The sequence below is a fragment of the Ursus arctos genome, unplaced genomic scaffold, assembly GCF_023065955.2.
Source record: "Ursus arctos isolate Adak ecotype North America unplaced genomic scaffold, UrsArc2.0 scaffold_8, whole genome shotgun sequence".
Taxonomy (NCBI): domain Eukaryota; kingdom Metazoa; phylum Chordata; class Mammalia; order Carnivora; family Ursidae; genus Ursus; species Ursus arctos.
Window position 1 is genome coordinate 61835386 of NW_026623100.1, and position 27797 is coordinate 61863182.

The 27797-nt window shown below is 37.6% G+C and overlaps 1 protein-coding gene across 9 annotated transcripts in view; it reads right to left on the reverse strand.

Moving 5' to 3' along the window:
* Nucleotides 1-27797, reverse strand: part of LCLAT1 (lysocardiolipin acyltransferase 1) — a 185987-nt gene that overhangs the window by 56858 nt on the left and 101332 nt on the right. For 5 of the 9 annotated variants that reach the window (XM_026478317.4, XM_026478326.4, XM_048222544.2 and 2 more), the window contains 2 exons: nt 22843-22989; nt 17144-17260 (listed from right to left, as the gene is read on the reverse strand). In XM_026478317.4, coding sequence (XP_026334102.2) covers nt 17144-17260; nt 22843-22989 — 264 coding nt within the window. The remainder of the gene's footprint in view (nt 1-17143; nt 17261-22842; nt 22990-27797) is intronic. The other 4 variants (XM_048222546.2, XM_048222547.2, XM_044390978.3 and 1 more) reach the window with 1 other exon arrangement.

Sequence of the window (27797 nt, forward strand, 5' to 3'; positions counted from 1 at the left end):
GAGGGCTGCAGGCTGACAAACCCATGATTCTTACTCCAAAGGAACTTACAATCTAGGAAGGAAGATAAAATACATTTGCAAATTATGTGATTCGTTAAGAGTGGTTCAACAGTTGTAGAAGACTAGAGGGATTGGTCTTCCAGCTAAAGAGATCGAGAAATGATCTATCTGAGCTGGACATAAAAGAACAGGTAGATGTGATCAAAGGCAGAAGAAACCCAAGTGTTGCAGGCGGTGGGGAAAAGGGAGGCCAGTGCAGACAACATGAGTCACCACTTTGGATGGAGCTTAAAGCTGAGGTGGGAAGTCAGATGGGGCCTGTAGCCTGAGGTCAGAGAGCTCAGCGGCTTTCACTTGTTTTTATCAGCTTCCTTTTCTCATTTTCCACAGCAACTATTCCAGACTCTGATTAATCACCTCTGTGTCCTACACACCCAACCCTCTTCATCAGATGACCTAACCTCTGATCTGACAGAACGGTCTTCCATCAAAGCCTGGCTCCCTATCTTGCCACCTATTTCCTAAAAAATATATATATATTCAAGCTCAGCCCTGCCTCCTGCCTTAGCAAATGAGAAATCCCCTTATCTTTGTTTCTGTTCCTGTCCCCTTGTGATTTCTGAGGAAATCTGCTCCATCATGAATCCATTTCACTTCCAGCTTTTCCTCTACTGAATTTTCTCCACCTTTGAAAATATTTCCCCGGTCATCCTTGATGCAGCGGTTCCCCTTCTTGTGATCACTTCAGCTCTGCTCTCTCCTTTAGCAGCAAACTCCTGGTAGAAGTCACCTAAACTTGCTGTCTCCACTCACATCCATCTTCATTCCACTCAAATCTGGCTTCTGGAACCCCCATTACTGAGACACTACTTTCACCAAGGTCAACAAACACCACCTCAGACTGCAAACAAAGAGTCTATCACCACCTAGAATTTCAGAGAAGTTGCAGATGTTTCAGAGAATGAATCCATTAAAGTCCATGAGCATCTGACCTTGCTAATTAAGGCCAATTACTGCTGAAAAAAGACTTATTTAGATAAATCAATATTTGCAAATATAAAATTATGTCCATTTACAGCTATATACAGAAAAGCCAAGATGTTTTTTAAAGTCTCAAAACCATTTGTAAAGACATAAATAAGACATTTGTCCAATGATTCTTTCTTAGGAAACAGTTTTGTAATTAGGATGAGTCATACTTTTTTCCTACTATATGCCATCATACAGCCTGTAAATACCTCACTCATGGATCAAAAGAGATGTTAAAAAAAAAAAAAAAACCCATGAGATGCAATTACTTTTACTGAGTCTTCCTTTAAACTGCCCATAATTAATGCAGAAAGCTCAAAATAGGACTCTTTGGCGATGACTATGATGATGACAAAGCCAAAAGATCTTCCTTTACTGAGAACAAGTAATAAACTGCTTTCCAAGATAATCAATTCTTTCAGAATACTGAGAAGAGAACTATTTACTCCTCAGCCCCCAAGTATTTATAGTCACAAATACGACTTTGAAACTCCCACTGTTTCCGAGTCCCTTTAGTTTCTACTCTGTTCGAAGTGAGGCTTCCTGACAACTAAGACAACCTTTCTAACTTCAGTTCTTACCACTTAGATGAGCTCTGGCCTTCAGTCAGACCAGTCTCCACTGTTGGATCTCGAACGCTGATTGTTCTCTCAATTTCTTTACCAAATCAAATCCTACTATTCCTCAAGAGCTAATTCAAGGTCCAGTTCCCTAAACTCTCTCCCTTACTCACTACAACCCTTCTCTACTCTATACTCATAAATTGTTTCTGTGGTACTTGATCATATATTGACTTTCCAAATGTGAGTATAGGGATGTGCTCATAATTTTTTATTCTGATGCTGTCACCAGCATGCCTTGATCACATAGTATTAAATATAAAACACAGGACTCACCTAAGATTCAGGTTACATACACTTAACCAAAAAAGGACACTTTCTTTAGAATATTTAAAAATAACACCTTTAGTCACAATTTTAATAATAGTACATTACAGAACAAACTTTTTATAATGTTTCTCTTTGCCTGAACTCTATTCGTCTGTCAAGTCTAAACAGAAATCAGCGTTTCCTATCAAGTCTTTCCTAACTGTAGCTCTTACCAATGTCCATTCCTAACCTATTAAGATAGAAGCCTTCGTTATGACTGATTCAGTAACATTAAGTAGTGGCTACAGTCTACCTGAATTACTAAGGAAACTAATATTGGGATCAATGTATTATGTTTTTACTGATAAAGTTTATCAGTAATTTCTTTTACAAAAATTAATTGGTAAACTATTTGGAAACTTCATCTGGATCTATTATGAACCTACTGTACTTGTTAAAATTGGGTCCTAGAGGAAAGCAAGTAAGTCTTAGGACACAGAAAAGAATGTGCAAAGTAATTTCCATGTACTCCCACCAACAGTGTGAAGTTCCTCTCCTGAGCAGAAGCAGAGCATGGCCAAGTGGTAGACCTTCTATAACAATGACATCTAAGAGCAGTCTGCAAAAATAGGATAGTTGGTTGTCCAGCTTTGAGGAGTGCTGGTTAACTGGTTGAGGAACTCAGATCTGCTACCCAGGAACAATGATAACTATGGCTAGAACAGGCACTGTCTAACACTTCTTCTGCTATAAATTCGTTCATGACCACTGTAAATCACCAGGAACTTCACCCCCAATGAGTAAGATGTAGGAAGGCCCCTTGTGCCCTGACTTCTGATAAGTCACTGCTAAGGTTCATGTTTGACTAGAGCAGTTTTTCTCAGTTTGGGTAATAATATGCCTTCCCTTCAAGGCCTATGCACACATATCCTCTAATACTTTGGCACTGGCGGCCATGTTTTACTTATTTATCTTCTGCTAAAGGCCATTTCAAATCTGTGAGGAAATGGGAAATACAAATCATAAACTATGAATATAGGATTTCAAAACTTTTGTAAAACAGCCTCAAAAGTTCTGTCAAAAGTTTCCACATGAAACCCCAAACTACTTTCAGACTACAGCCATACGGTGCAAAACTAATCCAAAGAAGGAACAGTGTTTGGCGATATAATCTCTCACTTCAAAGAAAGCAGCTATTAACCTACAAATAAGACAAACAGCTCTCAACACAAATATCTCACATTATTATCTAAGAAACTGTAAAACATCCTCACAATATCAAAGGCTAGCTGTTTAGAATGAATAAGGAATCACAGACCAATATTTACTTAACCGTACTGAAGTATTTGCTGAAGTATTTTAGTCCCCACAACAGGCCTGCCACACGAACAAGAAAACAACGATGACAAAAAGGTGCACAAACAGGATACTTGCTGCCCAAAGATTTAAGACAGCTATTTTTCTCATGTAAATATTAGAATGAAAAGAATCTAGCATATCGTAGATTACTGTTAGTTTATTACATTCAAATAAGACTATACCTGGAAGAGGTACTTTATAAAACAAAAATTGAGAAATAAATGTAAGTCAGTGGTTACTTTAGTTTCTCTTTCCATTATCACTTCCTATGAAAAAGATGACTAAGCCATGATGAAAAGTATTTGCATGAAGTTATTCTCACAAAATAAGCACAGTAAAATGGGCATGTGGAGTGTATGTGCACGCTCTACCAGACTCTCCAAGTCAATAATCTCACCAAGTAGGAGAATCTTGGAATTTCCTTTATGTGGTCAGATGTAATATTTTTGTGCAGAGGGAATGAAAGCCATTGAGGACACATATGCTTTCCTCTCTACATAAATTTGTTAGGAGAAAGCAACTTAATTTTAGAAAGTTACTAGTATTCTTCCATCTTACCCTTCCTACAGTTGCCCAGGAACAACCTTATAATAACTGCACCAGGACGGGGCGCCTGGGTGGCTCCGTCAATTAAGCATCTGCCTTTGGCTCAGGTCATGACCCCCGTGTCCTGGGACAGAACCAGGCACTGGCATCGGGCCCCCTGCTCCATAGGGAGCCTGCTTCTCCCTCTCCTCTCTGTTTGTGCTCTCTGTTGCTATCTCTGTCTCTCTCTCTCTTAAATAAATAAAATCTTAAAAAAAAAAAACAAAACCCAAACAGATTCTATGACAAAGTGCTTTTGGGTGTTTTGAGCAATGGGGATGATAAGTACAGGGGGCCTATGTTATAAAATACATATAATGGCATTATATATAATTTATATCACATGTAAAAATATAACATTCTAGCAGGAAAAAGGGAGAAAATGATTCATTCAGAAAGCTGTCCATTTTTCAACATTACTAAATAACAATTTCTGTATTTAGTTCCATGTTCTTGTGGGACTGATTTTTGATCAGAATCTATTTTTAAAAAGTGAAGGCACATGACCTTGGTCTGCACGTGCACATGCACAGCACACACACAGTGTTGTTTTAACAATACCTTTGCACTACTCAAAACAAACATCAAAGTAGTTAAAAAATAAGAAAAGGTCCTAGCAAGTGGAAAAAACCATAGAAAATACTTTCAATAAGGAAGAAAAAAATCTGTAAAGCTAAAAGAGAAAAGGTACAACCTTTTGTAAATAATGCAATGGACACGTGCCCAGAATAAAGGAGAAACAAAGCTTTTTTGGACAAACCCAAAAAAGAAATATAACACATCCGCAAAGAAATTACATACTACATAAAACGGAAAGGCAGTCATAAGTTCCTGTTAAAATGAATTTCTGGATTCAAGGATCCAGAGGGTTTAGATTCAGGCCAACAACTGAACTTCCATGAGAATAAATTTGATTTTCACACAAACAGGAAACTAAAGCATATTGTTACATACATATTGTATTTGCACCGAAATTCTTCTCATTCGCTTCAATACATTATAAGGACATAACGATGTAGTGTGTAGCTGCCACCCGGTGACAGAACCACCACTGTCGCGCCCTCTCTCTCACTTCTGCCTTCAGAGGGAAAACCGACAGAACATCTTAATGTATGTAACGATATTCTTCGCAATCAGGGTACAGTCTGCAGAAAGTTCTCACTCAAAGGCAATTCCACAAATTTTACTTACACAGCATCTTCCACCATGGTGAATTTTAAAATAAACACATTTTGTAAGTGCCACAGTTATCAGCATTTTTCAGCATGTTACTCTTAAGAAAACAATATAAACATTGTAACAGAGCATCAGTATTTAGGCAAAGACAAGCCTTCTGAATGAGTAAAATACATCATGTATATAATTTTCACTCTCCTATGAAAATGATAACCTAACTGATACCAGAATATATATTCGAGAATCTTTATTAATGGTGCCATAAGACATGTGCTCATTATCATCCTGGCCTGCCTGCCACAGTAGCAGGCATTTATCATAGCTGGCTGGTGTTAGAGAAATAGCAGATAGCCCCAGGGCAAGATTTTCCTCCTACTTAAGTCAAGCCGTACAGAAAGGCCCTAGGCTGCAACGACCGTCTCCTTAGCACCATTTCAGAATCTGAAACTCACTGAGGAGAGAAATACTAATAAACTAGGGAAACCCTACTTAAGAACCCCAATCCCATAATGATTTTTACATGACCAAATGCCAAGACCTTGTTCAGTTAAAATAACATGCTTTTGTTATGTCCCTTATAAAAACATAAGTCATCTAAAAAGAACAATAATGACAACAAAAAAAATCAGCCTTTCTTTTGTTCTTTGGTAATTAAAAAAAGAAAACTGTCCTAAGACAGTATTTATTATCGACTGTACACCTGCTTTATGTGGCCCTCTAGCAGGGTCATAAATCTCTCCTCTGTTGCAATGAAAGGGTCCATGTGAGTTAGTATTTGCTGAGCGATCACTAGACTGAAAGGGATAGGGGCATTACTAATCAGATGTGCATAGATAGGCATATGCAATGCATATGTATGTGTAAGATGCTGAAAATAGACCATCTACAAAAATTTGCACAAACCATAAATATACTGAGTACCTGTAATATTCATGACAGCACACTAGGGGCTCAAATAGAAAAATAAATGAGACACAGTTATCTACCCTAAAGGAGTTCAGAGTCCAAGGAAGAAAGAGACAAAACAAAACAGAACAAACTTAAAAAAACCTGATTATAAAAGAGAATGAAAGAAGTGATTAAGACAAATGCATAAACGAGAGTAAGAACAGGGAACCCCAAAAACCTGGAGAAGCCAGGGGTCTGTGTGAAGTTGAAAAGTCAGTTGAGCCATCTTGAAGGATCAACAGGAGATACCCAGATGACCGGGACACTTTAGGAAAAGGAACAGCATGAGAAAAGTATATTCCGCATGGCTGGACTGAAAAGAGGCAAGGAGTCACACAGTAAGAACCCAGTCCAGAAAGGCCAGGCAGATAGGGACTGAGCTTTGGGTAACGAGTGGTCCACTGACTATGTACAAGGCTCCATTTTGTTAAGCATCGCAGAAGACACAAAAACACATAAAATCCAACCATCCTGTAAGAAACACACTGGCCCACCTCAGTTCAGAGGTGAGGCTGCCTTTACTTCACATAGGAGGCTTCACTCAGTAGGCTTCTCAGTGTCCCTACAAGAATCCTACTAGTAAAAGCCTCTGGCCCCACATGTCTACTCGTGCTACAAGGTATCTGTAAAACAAATGCTTTAGGAAGAGTAATCAAACCCCTTGTGAACTAATTCTCACCTGAGTGAAATCCCACTCATGGAGAATGGGTTGAAGATGTGCAGTCTCTCCAAACCTTTGGAGTTTAGACACTCTAAATCATACATAGCCTGATGTTCTGGCCTCTTAGAAGACCGCCTTAACTGCTTTCTCATTCTCCTGTCAGCCAATGTGGCTGGACGCCCTCAGGCTATGTGGGACATTTAACATAAAGACGCAGTAAGGACACTGGTCACAACAGTGTACAATGTCCTCTGTGAGGAACCACAGGAGAGCCTGCTCTCAAGTCCTTCAGAAACGGTCATACTTTTTCTGAGCACATGATTTGCTTTCATCTTACAGATCTTGTCACTGATACCATTCAGCTTCCCTCTAGAAAAGATGCCAGAAAGCTCAGAGCCAATTTGTGGACCCGTATTTCATAGGAACATAGAACCTTATATAGTTTGTGTATTAACCTTATAACACATATTTTGTATACCAACCTCACAACCTTATTTACCCTTTAATTCTCTAATACTGTGGTGCTGCTGTCATTGTAGCATACATACTTACGTCGGCCACTTTAAATCTTCATGGGAACATAGCAGGGTATAAAAATACAACAGCCAGTTAGCTAATGGGTTCAAGAAATTTAGAGAGGATTATATGCTAGGCCTATGCTGAAGCCTGGGGATAAAAATGGTCAATGAGACAGACTGGATTCTAAAGGTCAGGAAACTGAAAGTTAATAGATGAAAGAGACAATTAAACAAGAATAAGACAGTAGCGAAAACATTTATACAGGGCAAGTATAGAAGGGAAAGCACTCATATGGGGAACACAGAAGTCTAAGACAGCTGGGGGAAGGCTTCCTAACTGAAATGCCGCCTAAGCTGTGACCTACAGTCTAGTAGGAGGAGCTATGCCCTCGTAGGGAAGGTTCCAGAGTACTGTATACTCTGGGAGTAGTGGGAGCAGTTCAGGAAGGCAAGGACAAAAGGGATGCAACAAAGGAGATGAGAGGCCAGAAGCAGTAAGCAAGGGCCAGGTCATGAAGGCCTGGTAAACCGCGTTAAAGAAAGTAAATTTAACTTTGGAGCATTGTGGAACCCGGGATGAGTTGCAGCCAGAAGCTGACACAATCAGATCTGCACTATAACATTTACTGAGTGCTTGCTCTTTTCCAGGCACTGTGCTAAGCGCCTTATATACTGCACTGAATCCTTACAAGAGTCCTGTAAAGTTAAGCACTGTTGTTATACCATTTTATAGATGATGAAACTAAGGCTCACTGAGGGACACACTGCTTATTCTGGTGACGCCAGGATTCTAACCCAGGCCTTTGGACTCCAGAGCCTGAGCAGCTAACTTAACATGCTGCCACCCTCATTTAGAAAAAGGCTTGACATTCCAGTTCAATGTAGAGAAAGGACTGGTTAAAGGCAAGCCCAGAACTAGGAAGACCAGCTGAGCCATTGTATGATAATTCAGGGGAGATACGATGGCAGTGAGAAGGAAAAGAATGAACTTAAGAGACAGTGAAGAGACAGAACTCAAAGGCACTGGTTTGGATTTCACTGTCTGTGAGAAAAACGACAGGGTGATCAAAGAACGACGCCTAGGTTATAACTGGAGTGACTGAGCCAGTAATACATACTGGTTAAGGCAAAGGCTCCACAGCCAGATCCCCAGCTCTGCATTTCAAAGGTGGAAATCCTGGACTATTACTTAACTTCTCTGTATCTCAGTTTCCTCATGCGTAAAATGAAGATGATAATAAAACCTCCTCTAAGAATTAAATGACTGAGTTCATGTGAAGCACTTAGAATACGCCTAGCATAGAAGTACTCCATCTTAGCCATTATTATTATTATCATCATAACACCACCAGCATTCTGTGGTGTGGGGAATACAGGAGGAAGAGCAGCTTAGGGGGACATGACAAGTTTAATTTGCAACACTGAAGATGAAGTGCCTACAGCACCTCCAAGGTGACAAAGGTCACTCACATGTATGGCTCTGCACTAAGGAAGGGCTTTATGAATAGAAGATTTAGACTCTGGAGCCATGAGCATATGCTTGGTCATTTCAGCCACCAACCTGAGTAACATGGCCTGGGAGAATGTGTGGAGTGAGAGAACAGAGGAACCCAGGAGAACCTTATGAAGAACACAGACACTGAAGGGACTCATAGGCAGGAAGAACTGCAGAAGAGTCTTGAGAAGTGGCCAGAGATGTAGGAGAAAAAATGAGAAGCCCAGAGGGGGAGAGTATTTCAACAAGAATCAACAGTGTCAGCTGTTAGTAAGAGCGGAAGTAGGTATGGATGGAAAGGTATTCGGTGGATTTAGAAATAAAATCTTTGCCCTAATGGCCTAGGTGACATGGCTACTGCTGCCCTTTTAAGAAGCTAAGAAGTAAAATGTATTAGAGCAGCTATTAGTAAAAGGTCCTCTATGTTGAGCCCTATTAGAGAGGAAAAAGATACCAGTTCAGATGACTGCCAGCCAGGAGAAATAGGAATGGACTCTTAGAAGAAGATCATTAAAGGAAGAAGAGTATTCAGGGGTTAAAGAAAAGAGCAAAGCACTGCAGGTTTTAGCCTGGACAGACTTAACCAGAGGCAAAATTCAGAAAGCATAAGGCATAGTCAAGAATAGTCAATTAATTCAAATAGGTTGGCTCCCATGGCATGAAGGGGGGCCTGAGTAGTAAAATTTAAAAAGTAGATTGGAACCATATTATAGAAGTTTTGACCAAGAAATATGGAAGTAATGCAAATATTTAAATGCCTTGCCTGCCTGGAAAATGCCAATTCTTTAATTCTCTGTTCATATGCCACCTCTTCAGTGTCACTTTAGGTAAAGATACACTAACCTTTCTTTATGTCCTCGAGATACTTTCTATTCGTATCTCTTATGACACCGCACTATGATTGTTTTCTAAACCTTGTGATACTCACAGGAATGGGCTGTGTCTTGGTATCTCAGCAGACCAAATAACATATGTGCCCAAGAAACATTTTCTGAACAAAGAAATACAATACACAGTTACATTAGAGTGGTACTTCATGAAGGCTGACTGAGAGCTGAATGCAATATGGATTAGCGAAGAAGAAACCAGAGGCAGACCAGTCAGAAAGCCAGGATTTGGGGATCCCATTCATTCAGGCCACCGTGAAAATGGAGGAAGGGGGGATGTCTCTCTCTAAAAGGCAACATCAATAGAATTTGGTGGCCGATTGAAATAGGACAGAATAGGAATAAAATCTTTTAAAACCTTAAAAAAATACATACTCTTTGACTCAGTAATTGGACTTGGAAATATAGCCCAAGGGAAGAATTACAGAGATTTATGCATACTTTGGTATTATTTATAAGGGTTGTAAATTGGATGCGGTTTTAACTTTGAACAATAGAGGACTAGTTTAATAAATAGTGGTCCTTCTATCTGATACATGCTTATATTAACATATACTTATAAAAATTATTTAAGGATAATGAGAAAACATGAACATAAATAAACTTTCTAAAACAAAATATATGATCTGATTTTAATTTTGTTTGCTATATATGAATACATGTGGAAAAACACAAGAAGAGTTTCTGTCAAAAAGTATGCACCAGTATTTCTGAGAAGTAACTGACCAGACTATGGGTACCTTTTTCTTCTTTATAATTAATTTTCCTATCTTTTATTAAAAACATATTGTTTTTATAATAAATATCCCATTTTTATGGGAAGTGAGCTACTGTTGAGAAAAATCAGGTCATCACGCTATTTTTTTGAAACTTGGTGTTAAAAAGGAAAAAAACGGAACCACAATTTGAAAGGACAGATAGTATGAGTGTCATGTTTCTTTGTTTTGCTTTAAGGATTAGAGAAATGGAGGAGAAGCCAGTAAATATAGGAGCCAGAAAAATAAAGAACGTGCTTTACAAAAAGGAAACCCTTGATATATTTTTCCATTTAAACAAAATGCACAGTATAGCCAAGGATACCAGGGAGAAGTCTTGGAAAGAGAAAAGAAAAAGAAAAAAACCCTACAAAGATTACATTTTTGTAGCACTTGGCATAGAAAAACTGTTAACTTACTACATACTGGGAAGAACATGGGCTTTGGCATCAAATAGAGCTGAGCTGAAACCATGTATCACTCAGCAGCCGTGTGACCCTGGGCAAGTTGCTAAAGTGAGTCCGTCTCCTCAGGGCTGGCATGGGGCAAAGCGTTGCCTAGCGCAGTCATAAAAATGAAGTGGTCTATAGGACAGTGACTCGTGGGGTAGCTACGAGCTCAGGACCCCACCTTTAGACTTGATTCATTCAGCAGGTCTAAGCCCATACCTGAGCATCTATGTTCTAAATAGCTCCCTGAGTGTTACCACTGCATGGGCAGGGTAGAGAAACACGTGAACGACTCAGTGCCTGGCACATGGTAGGTACTTGTTAGATGGTTGTTTTTATGTACAGAACATAGGGCTTCTGTCACTTTTCATTAGGGCTATCATGACTTTTTTTCATTAACACAATGCCAAGATCTGTCCTAAAAGAGCAGCTCAGATTTGCTATGAGACAGAACTAAATCGAACAAAGAAAACAACAGAAATGCAATTAAAGGTCTAAAGGCATACCATGGCATTCTGAGATTCAACCTGAGAGGCTGCAAAGGTCTTTGACATGTAATCACGTATAATTTTGCTGAGGCAAACTTAAATACTTTTTGCTTTGTAATGTGTGGGACCAAAGCACTTAGTTGATCCATGTGCTTTCCTACTGATCAGTATCCAAATTTAATTTAGGTTTGTTGTATTCTGTTCATCACCATAAACAGATAAAAGCTTCATTCTCTGTAAAACAGTCTCAAAAGAGAGTCAACTCCTATGCTACAGAGATATTTGCAAATTTGGAGAAACAGAAAAGATTTCAGAAAATGTTCTAGCAAATGTCAGAGAGCTACTGTATAATTACATTTTTTTAACATAAGGGAAAGGTCTTATCCTTTTTCATAGTTTTCGGCAATAAAAAGTCACATGAAAAAGTCAGAGTGCATGGCATTTAATGCACCCAATATTTCAATAGTTTGTCTGTCTGCCTTTTTTCCTGGCCTCCTAGAATATGCTAGCTGTTAGGAAGGGTCACTGAAATGCAATCCTGGGGAGGCTCATCAACTAGGACAAATGCAATGTGAGCCACAGAGAGTGATGGCTCCTGCTGGCCATCTTTGGTCCCTCACATATAACATTCGCTACAGACGAGTCATGCTTGATTGTGCACTAAGCAAGAAGTCAAGAAATTAAAACAGTCTGAAAACACTGACAACTAAGCCATCTATGATTGGTATACTGCTTTTACTTTCTAGGCAACTGCCAACTTTCTTGGAGCAAATGAGTACTGTAGACCAAAATGAGGGAGCCAAACACAGGTCTACCAGATACTATATAGGTATCTGGGGGTTCAGTAAGCAATTCTCTCTCCCTGAATACAGACTGAAAAGTTTGATCAGATGTGCTGATCCAAATTACCTAGTGGGAGTTTATTTTTTCCTTAGTAACTAACCCTGTATCCCCTAGATTAGTAGAAAGAAAGCATCTTTCATATTCAGAATTTAGGTATACGAGCTAAACATAAATTAAAATATGGATTATTTTAGGGGCGCCTAGGTGGCTGAGTCAGTTAAGCATCTGCCTTTGGCTCAGGTCATGATTTCAGGGTCCTGGGATTGAGCCCTGCATCAGGCTCCCCACTCAGCGGGGAGTCTATTTTTCCCTCTGCCTCTCCCCCTGGCTTGTACTCTCTCTCTCTCTCTAATAAATAAATAAAATCCTTAAAAAATAAATAAATAAAAATACAATATGGATTATTTTACTTGGAATTAAAAAACCCAAAACTTAAATATATCTATATGATGTTTCAGAGCCTTAACATATGAGGTAATTTGCCCGAATGACTTCAGCTAGAAATGTATGACAAAAACATGATTATTTGGGGGCAGAAAGTTTTCAACAATGGTCCAAACAGCCTTCTTAACTATTGTCTGTTATTCTACAGGACAGGTCTTCAGCTCAATCACATTCATTGTGCCTAGTTGACTGCTCAGCCTCCTACTGGCCCAAAGTCCATGCCCTCTTTTGCACTCTTCCTATCCTGCCCTCAGCCATCCTTGTTTCTGCCTATCCAAATCACACACAGTCTACAAGGTCTAAGGAGGATGAAGCTTCTTAGAGAAGTGAAGTGTTTCAACACTATATGATCTCTCTTTACGGAACACCCCTACAATTATTCAGCAAAGTATTTACATACAATATACTATAAAATGTAGCATGTAATTGTATAACTATATAATACTGGGGTTTTTTTTAGATTTTTCCATGTATGTTCTTATCTACCCATGAAGACTGTAAACTTCTTGTAGGCAAGGTCATATTTTAAACAAGACATACCCTCAAACAAATAGGAAGTGTTTTATTCTCACCCCCGACTACTTCAACCTAACTTCAAGTTGTTTCAAATGTACACATTTGTGCCGCCTAATGGTGAAAGTAATTATTGCATGATTATAGCTCAGTAATTGCTTATAAAACATTTAACAAAATCAAGTAATGGTGGGACCAAATCTTTATTTATTTAAAATCAAAGAAGAGTAGGGGCGCCTGGGTGGCATAGCGGTTAAGCGTCTGCCTTCGGCTCAGGGCGTGATCCCGGCGTTATGGGATCGAGCCCCACATCAGGCTCCTCCGCTAGGAGTCTGCTTCTTCCTCTCCCACTCCCCCTGCTTGTGTTCCCTCTCTCGCTGGCTGTCTCTATCTCTGTCGAATAAATAAATAAAATCTTTTAATAAATAAATAAATAAATAAATAAATAAATAAATAAATAAATAAAATCAAAGAAGAGTAAAGCTATAGTTAAAAATGATGAAGCACCAGAGATGATGATAATATAACTAATTTTGGGTGAGAATGAATTACAAGTTTAAAATGATGTGATTAATTTATAACCATCAATTTAAAAAAAACTTACTAATGTAAAAGCCTTTTTTCCTTTAAGTTAGAAAATTCCTTTTGGGGGGCACCTGGATGGCTCAGTCAGTTAAGCATCTGCCTTTGGTTTAGGTCATGATGCCAAGGTCCTGGCATCGAGCCCTGCATCAGGCTCCCTGCTCAGCAGGGAGTCTCCTTCTCCCTCTGCCTCTCCCCCTGGCTTGTGTCTCTCTCTCTCTCTCTCACTCTCTCTCAAATAAACAAAATCTTTAAAAAAGAAAAAAAAGAAAGAAAAAAGAGAAAAAGAAAAAGAAAATTCCTTTTGGGTTTGGGATAATCTAGTACTGAAAAAATTTACATAATCATACTGAAAGGTTGTGATTAGAGAGGTACACCTGAAATCATCCATGACCGAGATCTATCAGTGTAATATACACTGAGAAAAACATGCTAGGACACTATGCTTGTCTTATTTTTCAGATAAAAGAAAAAAATATTTAACTCAACTAATACTGATTGAGTCACTAAGTACAGAACATTCCATACCCTCAAAAAGGTTATGATCTAATAAAAGTATAAAGTAAGCACATTAATGGTGAAATTTAAGGTACCCAGGGTAAATTTCTTGCAGTTACTACTATAGGAACGAAACATCTGTATAACATTATATAATGGGTGCTATGTTTCAGGATAAGTATGTGTTTTCTAAATGTTCTTAATCTCAGTGAAATATATTCTGAACAGAAGCGCAGAAGCTATTTTCCTCATTTTACATTTTCATTTATTCAGTCCTTCTTGGTAAGACTTCATCCTTAGCTTCTTGATGTCCTAAACGTCTCATGCGCCCATTAGCGCTGATTGCCAAACAGATGTCAGCAACGCTGAATTTAGTTATATGTGTGAGCACTGAAAATGTTACTTTATGATAATTCATTTTAATACATGGTCTCTAGGATTCCACTGGAATAATTTATTTATAATGGTCATTTGTTTTAACAGAGAGCTTCTTTCCCCCCATAACTGATTATCAAAAGCAGATCTCGGGGACCTAAATATCAGAAAATTGGGTTCAGCCCTTTCTGAGGCTTTGATTTCTTTTCTAGGAAGGGTACTCCGGACTAGATGATTTCTAAGGTCCTTTTCACCTCTGATCCTTGATGAAACTTTTTATGTTTGCTTGGCACCACCTCCTGCTCCCTTAGAGTGGAGCTGACCTTGACTCTCCACCTGAGGCCTCCTAGGTATGCCTGCTCCCCTTATCTTAGGCAGAACCATAACCTCCTCCTTTGCAACCACCATCCCTCCATGATCTGACCATTTAGCTTCTCTTTTTTCTTTCTTTTTAAAACTCTATTTTGAGGAAAACCATCCAGTTCACTATTGTTACAAAAGTGCTTTATGATTATATCATACTACAAATACAAGAGGCACTAAGTTATAGTGAGAAAGAGCACAGGATATTCAGTCAGAGGAACCAGATTCCAATAACTCTGACAAGCTTCTTCACCTCAGTTTCTGCTTCAGTTTTGCCCTACAAGTTGAATATTAATAACAGTACCTACCATGTATGGTTACTGTCAGGATTAATTTACCTTATGCATATAAAATACTTAACACCTTGCCTGGTACTTAGTAAATGCTCAATAAATGTTAGCTGCTATTACTATTATAATCACATTTCTTTTTTTAGTATTATAGTGTATAATATATTCTTTTCTAAGTGAAGTAAATAGAATCATCTAACTGTGGTTCTCTCTTCTTTTTTTTTTTTTTTTTTTACTAATATGGGGGGGCGGGGTGGAATCAGTTGCCAGTTCTAGCAGGAAAAATTACACACTGTGGTTGTTGACTGGTACTTTGAGTGATGACTAAATAACACACATTCCCCAAAGTTATAAATCAGCTTACTACTAAAATATCTTCCAGATTTCAGAACAGAGAGCTCTACAGATACATCCTTATCCACTATAAGATAATCTATTATCCTGTCTACATTTAGGAAGATCTTTATTAGTAAAAGATGTATTCCAATAGCATGATTGTGTTTACAGAGAAATCTAGGAGATGAATGTGTTCCATGATGTCAGAAATACCTTTAAAGAAATCATTAAATACTATAAGCTATCAGATTAGTGAGGAAATAGAAAACATACTGTTGAATGAGAAGGGTGAGCCTAAGCTGGATGCCACAGTTAAGCGGTACCACATTTGGAAAAAAAAAAAAAAAGTCACCACTTGAATGTCTCGGTGCCTCCCTGTCCCATTCCATAGGCATGAAGAACTGTGTTCTGCAGAGACTTCATTGGGTAGATGGACACTCACTACTCATGTGCAATAAGACCATCAAGCTCACAAGTCCATTTCATATTAGTTATGACCACAGAATTTCAAGAGCAAGCCAAACAGGGACAACATTTTTAGTTTACTCTACCAATGTAATTTTGTATTGACTACACATTTTTTAAAAAATCATAGGTACTTAGTTGTAAAGGTGCTTCATCCTGGTAGAGTTCATTAACTGAGGTTATACTTTGTATCTTAAAGTACATTTAACCCTAAAGGAACAACAGTGATGCTATTAGGGAAAGAAGAAAGAACTTTATACCTTTTCTTATATAATGGGGTTCAACATCTTTCATGTTAACCACAAGCAGTTTTATGACAATGCAGCAATCATTACATGAGGGTGATAATTTGTCATAGATGTCATCATCATACAACATGGCTTGGTAGAAATCAGAGTGGAGAGGAGAGACATGCAAACAAAATATCTCTTGCACTAGGTGACTCTGGGCTTTAAATCGTTCTTGTAAAATTAGTAATACTTCAGCATGTTTCTGGATAGTTCCTTTTCCATATATATTCATATGTGTTATTTGTCTCAAGACATCTATATATCAATATATAACCTACAAATATAATGTATAATTGGTTTTTTACATAAAAAGTATGAAAACGTACAGATTTAAATGGATGTGATACCATCAGTGGAATCACTTTGTCCTGAGATGCCCATCGGTAAACATGGCTCTTGAGGAAGTGTGAGGTGGTAGTATGAGCTACAAACTAGGAAGCAGAAGAATGCCGTTCTACCCTTCACCTACAGAAATTTACTAACCTCCCTGGACGCCGGTTCTACTTAACTATAAAATGGAGGTAGTATTTGCCTTCCTACTAACCAGAATCATTTGTTGGAGCGAGTGGAATAATAAACTCAAAAATACTTTTTAAGCTCCAAAGAACAATAGTGTAAGTGTTAAGATACTTTCAAGACAGTTTTGGTGCTTTGAAAAAAATTTAAAAATGGAATGACAGTCTAATTATATTATTTTCTGTCTATTAGAGGAGAAAAAAATTTTTATAAAGATATCTCTGATATTTCTAAAGAATACATAATAAGACATATTAGCACATGGGGTCAACTTAGTATAAAAACACAGTATCTTATATCTGGAGAAAAAGCATGAAAAATTGCTTTGTAAATTCTGAAGGGCTACATACAAAGTTTAACAATTCTTGCCACTTACATAAAAACGTAGCCTTTTGAGATGGGTGCTTACCTTCTCTTAGACGGTCTACCACAAAAGTAAAGCCTGTAGTTCTTGGGTGTAGGACATACTCGTATTTCTGAAGTCCATTCTTTTCAGCGAAATCATTACTTCGAGCCTTGCTGTTTTCTAAACAAAACAAAAGACTATTAGAAGCCATAAAATAAGGGAATATAAGTGAGATAAGGAAATAGTGGATGATTTTTTTGATAAAATGGCAGTTAATTCATCTGTAATTACTGAATATAGTATATATGAGTCGAATGAGAAAATATAAACACTTTAGTCCCTAACAAAGATCGTAGAGTTTTAGGAATTTTGAAATTTTTATAATAAGGTATTAATAGGACTTTTTATAACTGTTTCCTGAAATTCATATTGAAATCTTTACAACTATTTAAGGGATTTCATAAGGTAGTCAATGTACAATGAAAACTAAAATACAAATAAAACACAAATAAACCAAAATTTTCATAGTCTTTACATAATAAAAGCTGAAATACTAAAAGATGCTAATAAAACGAAGATACTTATAAAATATAAGGACCGAGGGGCGCCTGGGTGGCACAGCGGTTAAGCGTCTGCCTTCGGCTCAGGGCGTGATCCCAGCATTATGGGATCGAGCCCCACATCAGGCTCCTCTGCTATGAGCCTGCTTCTTCCTCTCCCACTCCCCCTGCTTGTGTTCCCTCTCTCACTGGCTGTCTCTATCTCTGTTGAATAAATAAATAAAATCTTTAAAAAAAAAAAAAAATAAAATAAAATAAAATAAAATAAAATATAAGGACCGAGACACCCAGAAAAAAACAAGTAGCCATTATACCAAATATATCAACTCCACATTTTTTTTTTAACCCAGTAATTTAGGGCTTCAATGCAAAGTGAAATGTCTGCCTTGCTCAGGCACAGAGCATGCTAATATTACTAACCAAAACCACTCCCCAACAGAATGGGCACATGATTAGCACATCATGTACAAACATCTGAACATGGTTTGGCTGAATATAGTTACAGAGTCAAGTATATGTTCCAATCGTTGGCAAAAACTTCTTTTTCCATTCCATGAGGTAACTTTATAAGTTCCAAGAAGAACCAAACCCATTATTCAGCAAATATATTTGGAAAAAGTAGTGTTCAGAAATTTGGCCTCAAGTGCTGGGAGAGATCATGAAATACCTTCTGATGACAGCAGATGTTAGAATCTGCAACTCTCAGCTGCATCCTGAAATTTACAACTATTCCAAGTCACAAGAAAAAAAACTTTCTCTATATAAACCCAACCTTCTCAGGAATAAATTTAAGATCACGGAGTCCTCAAACCTCAAAAAACCATATATGGATTCCGCAACACTAAAATATTCCAAGAATATGCCTCTAAAAGGTGTCACACTACATTTTAATTGAAGAACCGAATTAAAGAAATATTCACAGTCCCCAGCAAGGCAAAAGTTCAGGCCATAAACATGAGAAGGAATAAGATCCTCTCACATTCATTTGAGGAGAATATCCTGGGCATGGGACTCCAAAACAGTATTTGACAGACAGCGAGAAGGCCCTTCCATGGAATGAGGAATCCTAGGGACACTAAAAGATGAGTAGTTAACTACTCTTCAGTTTCCTCTTCCAGTTCATCACAGCCTTTGGGGATCTGAAGACAAAAATGAACTCTGTTGTAGAATGGGAACACAAGTAGTTCTAAAAACATATGGTCACAATGTGGGGAGGTAGAGATAATAATCAGAAGAGACACAAAGAGATACAGATTTTTCCTTCTATCCCCACTTTGTCTACTTACCCCTGGACTCTGATTATTAGTAACTGCACTAGCCTCCCTCTTTCTGATCACAGCCCCCTGTCTTGTCAGCTCACTGTTGGTAACCCTCCAGTGCCAACACTCCTTCCACCCTAAAGAGAGTACTGGCCATTCTGTGTTCTCGAACCAGCTGGGCATGTTTTCACTTCAGGGTCTGTGCAGATGTTCTTTCCCCTACCCAGAATGCCTTGTACCAACACACTTGCAACATTTTCGGCTTTGTTCAGTTAGTCTTTACTTACACAGAAATTTAACGGGCTTCTTTTAACCACCTTACACAAGAGTACTTTGTGCCCTATCTACTCCCCTCCCTGTCCTTATCTTGCTTTATTTCTCTGCACAGCATTTATGAATATTTGATGTATTTTTGTTAACTGATTGGTTTTTTATTCTGTCTTTCCTCAAAGAATGTAAGCTTCATGAAAGTAGGGGCTTTGTTTTGTATATAAAGCTTCAGGGCACTGATTTATTAAATGAAGTTTTATGTACAAGAGTGTTTAATTACATGTAATGTAATTGTTAAAACCTAGAAAAGCTTTCCTTTCCAAATCACGGGAACAGAACTCAACATTACAGTATACCAATTGTTATGATAAAGTTTATGTATCAAACTGGCATAGCCAGAGTACCCAGAGAGTCAGCCAAACATTATTCTAGATGTTTTGTGAAGGTATTTTTCAATGAGATTATTTAAATCAGAAGACTTTATATAAACAGATTACTCTCCATTATGTGAGTGACCCATATCTGATCACTTGAAGGCTTTAACAGAAAAAGACTAACCACCTCAAGCAAGAAAGAACTCTGTCAGCAGACTGCCTCAGGACTCAAACTGCAACCCTTCCCTGGGTCTCAGCCTGCTAACTTACCCTGCAGATTTCTAACTTGCCAAGCCTCCACAACCATGTGAGCCAACTCCTTAAAATAAATCCCCAACTCCCATCTCAATTTCTCTCAATCTCAATCTCTCCACACATACATACACATATATATGCACACACATCTCATTCTGTTTTTCTGGACAACCATACCTATAATAAACCCATATAATATAAAACTGCCCACCCTTTGTAACACGTTTTCAAAGAATAAATAATGATAGGAGAGATAATATAACATTAACTGCAAAGAAATGTGTGATTCCCTTTTTACAATTATTTAAAACTATACATGTGTGCTTATGCACATACGTGTGTGTGCGTGCATGCATGCCTGCATTTGTGACCAAATGATCCAAAAGCAATGGACCAAAATTACAATAGTGTTTGTTTATGGGCAGTGGGATTATAGCAACTTTTGTGCTCTTTTCTGTTTCTAAGTTTCCCAAGTTCACATATATGGCTAGGCAAAAAAAAAGTTACAACCAACAATAGCATGTGAAGATAAAATATACGTAAAGTTATATTTAAACACACTTAATTTGAAAATGTGCAAGCAAGCTGGACTCAGAACTTGAGGATTATAGAACATTCCCCTTGGGCTTAAAAATCCCAAGTTTCAAGTTAACTGTGGTAACTAAAAACACCCTTGAATTAACAGACACTTTTTCAAAGATAACATTTATCCCAGATCAAAACTACCTGTATAATCCCGTTTAAAAAAGAAAAAAGAAAGAAAGAACCTTTTGAAGGCTTCAGGATCTGTTTTCTCTATTTGGCAAACAGTCTAACTTTTGAAAGTTGGCTTTAAAATGTAAATACCATTTTAACTTAAAAAAATATGCGACTACATCATGTAATGATGAGTACTCTGGACCCTGAAAATATACCACTAGATGTTAAGTTCATCAAAGACACTTGAGAAAAAAAATACAGACTGAAAAAAGTTTTAAATATATATTTTATAGGCTCTGAAGATCGAATACATAAACATTTCAACACTGATATACCATAAAGTAGCAGCAATCCCAGAGCTTTTTTTCCATTAGCTTTTAATTACTAAATAACTTCCAAAGTTGACATTCTTTAGTGTCCGCTTTGGCATTCACAAATATCAATCCATCTATCATCCCAGTAAATTATTTTCTATAATACAGCTGGTATTTCAACACCCAAATTTGAAGTATTATACATTCTTAAATAAGATTTAAATACAGCTGTCTGTCCATCAGAACTTCCTAATGATAGTTTAGCTCTGGGAATCAATTAATTTACAACCTATAATATATTTTCAAGCTTAAACAATATGCAGCCAATATTATCCTCAGTATTATCTTCTGTGATCCCACTACTTTTAGAATCTTCACTATAAAAATCAAACCTATATAGTAAGCATATATTTTAATACATAATACTATTCAATAAAAATTGCCATTGTTCATTTAGTTCAGTTCCATCTGTAACAGATAAGTCAAAGAGCTCTTCCTTGGTGTCAATGGTAAATGTTTCCCAAAATACCTGAATCTCCCTTAGTAGCATAGTATGGCTCAGTTACCCATTCACTTAAATAGTTGTGTAGTTTGTATTTTTCATCTTGAACTCTTTGTAGGTACTGGGTTCCATAAATTATTATGTCCACATAGTGAACTGGTATGTTCTCCCCTCTAAAGCTCTAAGGGTTGTCCTTCTCAGTAGCTCTCAGTTGCCACCATCTGGTATTGAGAATTCGGAAGACAAGTTCTGTTCTGGCCCTCCATACTATTTGTGATTTTTAGTCTTCAGTTCTACCCTGCTTCAGTCTGTCTTCTCTTGTATAGCAGACCTTTATCTACCAGATCCTTCTCAGATTCTGCTGTATCTTTCTTGAAGTAACCAGGGAATTAACAGTTTTCAGATTTTGCTCTTTTGAGCTGGATTCTGCAGAACTGCTTCCTGTCCAAGCTTATCCCACCCTGCCAATATTCAACCACAACACTTCTTCAATCTGTCTTAAATCCCACACTGCAAAAGGCAGCTTCATCTGCAAAAGTGACCTGTGTTTTAAAAAAAGTGTGAGAACCATTGATTTAGTAAGGATAAAAGACTATTTTGTTTTTAATCTTTTAAAGAATTCCTTGAGATGCACTGGCATTCTTGGCCTACATATGTAGTTTAAAATCTGGGAAGGCAGGGGGCGCCTGGGTGGCTCAGTCGTTAAGCGTCTGCCTTCAGCTGGGTCATGATCCCAGCATACTGGGGCATCCAGCACTGCATTGGGCTCCCTGCTCCTCCCTCCCCCCCCCCCCCCCCCCGCTTGTGTTCCCTCTCTCGCTGTGTCTCTCTCTGTCAAATAAAATCTTAAAAAAAAAAAAAAAAAATCTGGGAAGGCAGAAAAGTCCTAAATATGTCCTCCTGTGTCCCCTCCACAACTCAGTGGTGGCTGAATTTTCTTGAGGATAGGACAAAGCCTTTCCTGCTTAATTAGGGATAAGGCTTTAAAATACTCAGAGAAAGGCAACATATTAACTTAAAACAACAATAAATGAAATCAGTTACTATCCTATCCTTTTCTTATAAAAAAGAAGTTGAGAAAAAAGGGCCTAATGGATAAATATGTATCTTGAAAGAGGACAGAGAATATACAAAACAGTTAGGGGATTTTAAAATTGGGTTTTGTTCTTAAGATTTCACTTGCTATTTGGGGGTTTTTATTTTGTGATTCCATAAAAATTATTTAAAAATTATATAAAAGTAAAAGGCTGATATTTAAAATATATAATGCAACTTAAAACATAAAGCTCTAGGATGGCAAGTGTGAAAAATAATGACCTCTTGGGGTTGCCCCTCAGAAATGCTATGGTCTGGAAACCAGGAATTCTAGGTTCTGACGTGCTACTCATCACTGAGTAAATGACCTTAGTGGTGGGCCATTAATCTTACTGGTGTTCAGTGATTTCATCTGAAGTATAAAAGTTTAGACTAAGTGATTTCTAAGTTCCTTCATGTTTTAAAATTCTGTGATCCAATCCCAGGCTACCTACCTGTGAGATCAGTCCCTTCTGGGAATATGAGGAGTTGAAGTGGTTCACGGATATCACAAAAATAATCAATTATGTCTTCAAAATGGCTCTGGTCATCCTTCCATTTCCTATGAATGAAGATATAGGCAGCAGCCTGCATGGCCCAACCTAGAATCAATTTAACAAGCATTTACATACAACTTTATTGCTAATATCCATATATTATTGAATATTTCAATTTTTTATCATGAATTATTTACTACCCTAATAAGCATCTCATGATATACCTTAAATTCAAAACCGATCTTGGGTTACATAACGCATATAGCAGAGAATATTCTTAAAGGAGTTTGCTAAATTCATGGGTTTGCAAAATTCTCAAAAACCTCTTTTCAAGTCAAACCTAGCTATTAAAATAGGGGAAAAAAACTTCCCTACTATTTATCAGTAACTCCTCCAAAGTTTTAATAATCCGCACAGGACATTTTAAACAAGCTACCTACAAGAGATATACAACATGTTATCAGGCTTACAAAACAGTAAGCAAGGGATTGTTCTCAAGTCATGTATACAAGCATTCCCTTCAGTATTTCCTCTTCTGTACTACTCAATCTCTAAATTCAACTGTTATTTTCAAAGCTAGCCACTTCTTTAGATTTTATTTAAAAGGGAAAGGGTGTGATGGGTACTAAGCACTTGAACAGAATATATATACTGTGATCACATTTCCTTTATGTTTAGGGCAAATCAGCCTTGCTACTGAAGGAGGTAGCTTTAGATGAGCCATGTTTTACCTAACCAGCCATCCCTCCCTGGCCAGAAATGACTAGAACTATTGTGGTAAAACTGACTCAGCCAATCTGTACTCTGTTCAATAGTCTATAAAGCATGAAACACTTGGCCCAAACACAATAACTACCATGGCCAATCAAATGTTCTGTCAGAAACTTTACCTGGGACCATGGAGAAAATATGCTGGCAAAATAAGGTGAATAGATAGACAAAAAGGCAGAGAATATGACAGCAGCAGTTGCGGGAAGATAAAAACAGCACATTGTAGTAAAGATCTAAAATCTTGCTGCTGAGATGCCTATAGATGATTTTAATCTGGAACAGAAGACATTTTTAGTCTCCACAAATGCTGGCCAGTCAATGGATCCACCTCTTGGATACCCACAGGCGTCCATCTCCCTTATGGCCATGTGTGTCTTTACAATATACTTTCACTATTTCAACTAGAGGGAATAAGTGATAGCTCCTTGCAAACAAAGAACACAACTAAAACAATAGCTATCATCATTTGGTAAATACGATGGCACCCTGGGAATATATAAAATTATCACTAAATCATTTGTTAATGACTTAAAAAATTATGACTATTTGGTTTGAATAAGTCCAAACTAGAATACTGTAGTCTACAAATATAAATGAATGTACACTCAACAATCTACTTCATTATAGGTCCTTTGCTCCTATACACCCGATTACTACTCACCCACTGTACTGCCAGTCATACCCATCAGTGCTAGACTTGATCCCACACTTGGCCTTCCTACATGTCTCTCCTCCTTCACCTGAGGACACGTAGGCCCACAGCATAGTATTTGTAGGTAGTGTAGCTCTGGAGTGAGATTGCCTGGGTTAGAATCATAGCTCTGCCACAGAACAGCTGTTCAGTCTTTGTCCCTCACTGACCCCGAACATAAAAATGGGCGTAATGCTGTGATTGTATTTACCTGATAGGGATTGTTGTATAAGAAATAAGATTGCTTAGCACAAAGTGCCAATAAATAATAACTATTGTTACTGAGATTAAGAAGTTATAATAATACTATTACATCAAGGAACATAAAAATGTAACAAAAAAAGTTCCCATTCACAGTAGCAAAACAAAAATGTACAAAAATAAAAATAACCTGTAGGAGTCACATGAAGACAACTACAGAACTGGGAGAAAATGGTGAGAAACACAATGTTTCTGAACTTTGACCCACATACCAATGATCTCCAAATTTATAATTTATTAGTTTCATGTAATTACAATAAAAATTCCAGTGGCATGAGAGTGTGTGAGAATTTGGCTATGTGATTCCAAAAATTATCTGTAATAATAAAGAAGTGAAAATATCCAAGATAATTTTGAAGTAGAAGAATGAATAGGAAAGACTCACACCACTAAACATTAAGTGTATTATAAAGGAACAATGATTAAAAGAGAACAATGCATCTACAAAAATAGACAAATGTAAAAGAATATAAGACCTAGAAAAAAAGCCCTTGAATATGTTAAAAATTTGGCATATGATAATGACACAATTTCATATCAGAAGGTAAAACATGAGCTGGGATTTTCTTAAACATTTTTTAAAAAGATTTATTTATTTATTTGAGAGAAGGAGAGAGAATTCCAAACAGACTCCCCATTGACTGTGAAGCCTGGCGTGGGGCTCGATTCCGTGACCCTAAGATCATGACCTGAGCCAAAATGAGGACTTGGACACTTAACCGACTGAGCCACCCAGGCGTCCCTTTTTTAAACATTCTTACTGAGTTATAACTTATAAAGTGTACAGATATTAAGTGTGTAGGTACAGAGCTTAATGATATGTGGCCACTATCCAGATTAAGGTGTTGAACATTTCCAGCATCCCAGAATATTCCCATTTGCCCCCCTGCCAGTTACTACCTCCTCCCCGCCAAGGAAACCATTTTGACTTCTTTCACCATAAAGCATATAAATGAAATCACACAGTAGGTATTCTTCCGTCTTTGGGTCCTTTTGCTCAATTCTGAGTCAATGAGATTAATCCACGTAGTTATAGGTAGCAGTATTTTCTTTGTGCTCCTGTACAACAGTCAACTAGATGAATATACCACAACTTATACTCTTGATGGAGAGATTTCTTAGCTATTAGGAATACAGTTAATATGGGTATTCTTCTATCTTTTGTTGAACATAAGCACCCAGTTCTCTAAAGTGAATACTCAGGAGTGAAGCGGCTACAGCACAGGATTTATACATGCCCAGCCTTAGTACACAGCTTTTTTTTTTTTTTTTTTTTGAAGTGATTATACCAATTGACAACCCCACCAGCAACAGGGGAGTTTCTAACTGATCTATCTATGCCTTGCCAACACTAGGTCTTGTGGGTCCTTTTAATTTTAGCCATTCATTTTTTTTTTTTTAAGATTTTATTTATTCATTTGTTAGAGAGCACAAGCAGGGTGAGCAGCAGGCAAACGGAACAGGAGAAGCAGGCTCTCAGCTGAGGAAGGAGCCTGATTCAGGGCTCGATCCTGGGATCATGACCTGAGCCTAAGCAGCCTCCTAACTAGGTGAGCCACCCAGGCACCCCAATTTTAGCCATTCTAATCCAGGTATAATAATGTGAGTTTGCATTTCTCTTGTGATTAATGATGTTGACTGAAAGCCTTTTCATATGCAAAACAGCCACTGATGTCTCCAAACTTTCTGCACACACAGACACAGAAAATATATATAATTTTGGGTTTCAAAGACATAATTATGTCAAATACCGTCTCTCAGTCTGTAGCTTGCATTTTCTCTCCCTTAATAGTGTCTTGTTATGAACCTAACATTTAATACTAATGAAGCCCAATTTACAAGTCTTGTCCTTGTGGCTGGTGCTTTTTGTGTCTTGTTTAAGAAATTTTTGCCTAGGGAAGGATGCCTTGGTGGCTCAGTTGGTTAAGTGTCTACCTTCAGGTCATGATCCTGGGGTCCTGGGATCGAGGCCAGCATCGGGTTCCTTACTCAGCGGGGAGCCTGCTTCTTCCTCTGCCTGTAGCTCCCCCTGCTTCGCACACGCGCTCTCTCTCTCTGACAAATAAATAAAAACTTAAAAAAAAAGAAAAAAAGAAATTTTTGCCTACTCCTAAGTTCTGAAGACATTATTCCATGTATTCTTCTAGAAGCTTTACTATTTTAACTTTCACATTTTGGTTTCTAATCCATCCAAAAATAATTTTTGTATATCGTGTGAGGTAGAGGTTAAAGATCCTTGTTTTCCGTATGGATTGCCAAGTATTGAAAGGACCATGAGACCGTTAATTTAAATAATAAAATATTTTTTAAAAATTACACAATAAACGAAAACATACTGTTGTAAAAAAAAAAAGGTTAAACAATACAAAAGTATGTAGAGTCAAACAAGAAAATACTCCACGTTTTAATTTCTAAGCCATTATTGACTAACAGTTTTGTAAAATGCAATCAGTGAATTACTAGAACAATGATCACACACTTGGAAGCTATAACAATGTTACAACACTCTAAAAGTGTCCAAGTACTCTTCTTCCCTGCTCCCTTATCTCAAGGTGGTCGGGTCACAGTTTGGTAACTGGCACTGTTCTGTACAATATACCATGACTTATTATCATTTAGGATGTACCCAATCTGAGAATCTGCCTTTACTGGAGAACTGTTGTTTCCTTTACTGACATCATTTATGTTTCGTGTTTGTTAGACTTCATGATTTCTGCCTACCTCTTTCCCCTTATTAAAGTTTTCTCCACCCCCTTCCTTTGTTCTCTAATGCAGAGGTCAACAAATTAAGGACCAAACCCAGCCCACCGTCTTTGAATGGCCCACAAGTCAAGAAGAGTATTTTATAATTTATGAAAATTACATGAAATTCAAATTTCATGTTTATAAACAAAGTTTGATTGGAGCTCAGCCACACCTATCTGTTTACAGAGACTGTCTATGGCTGCTTCCGTGCTGCAGGGGCAGAGTGGCGCAGAGGCAGCCGAGAGACAGTATTGCCCACAAAGCCGAAAATATTTACTACCTAGTCCTTATGGAGCAGTTTGCTAACTCCTACTCCAGTGGTTTGGAAATTATATTCCCTATTTTGTTCTTTTAATGGTCATCCTTAACATTTTTTTCAACTTTCCATTTCTGGCAAACATTTAAACTTATATAATTATATCGACATTGAGTTAAATAATCCTCC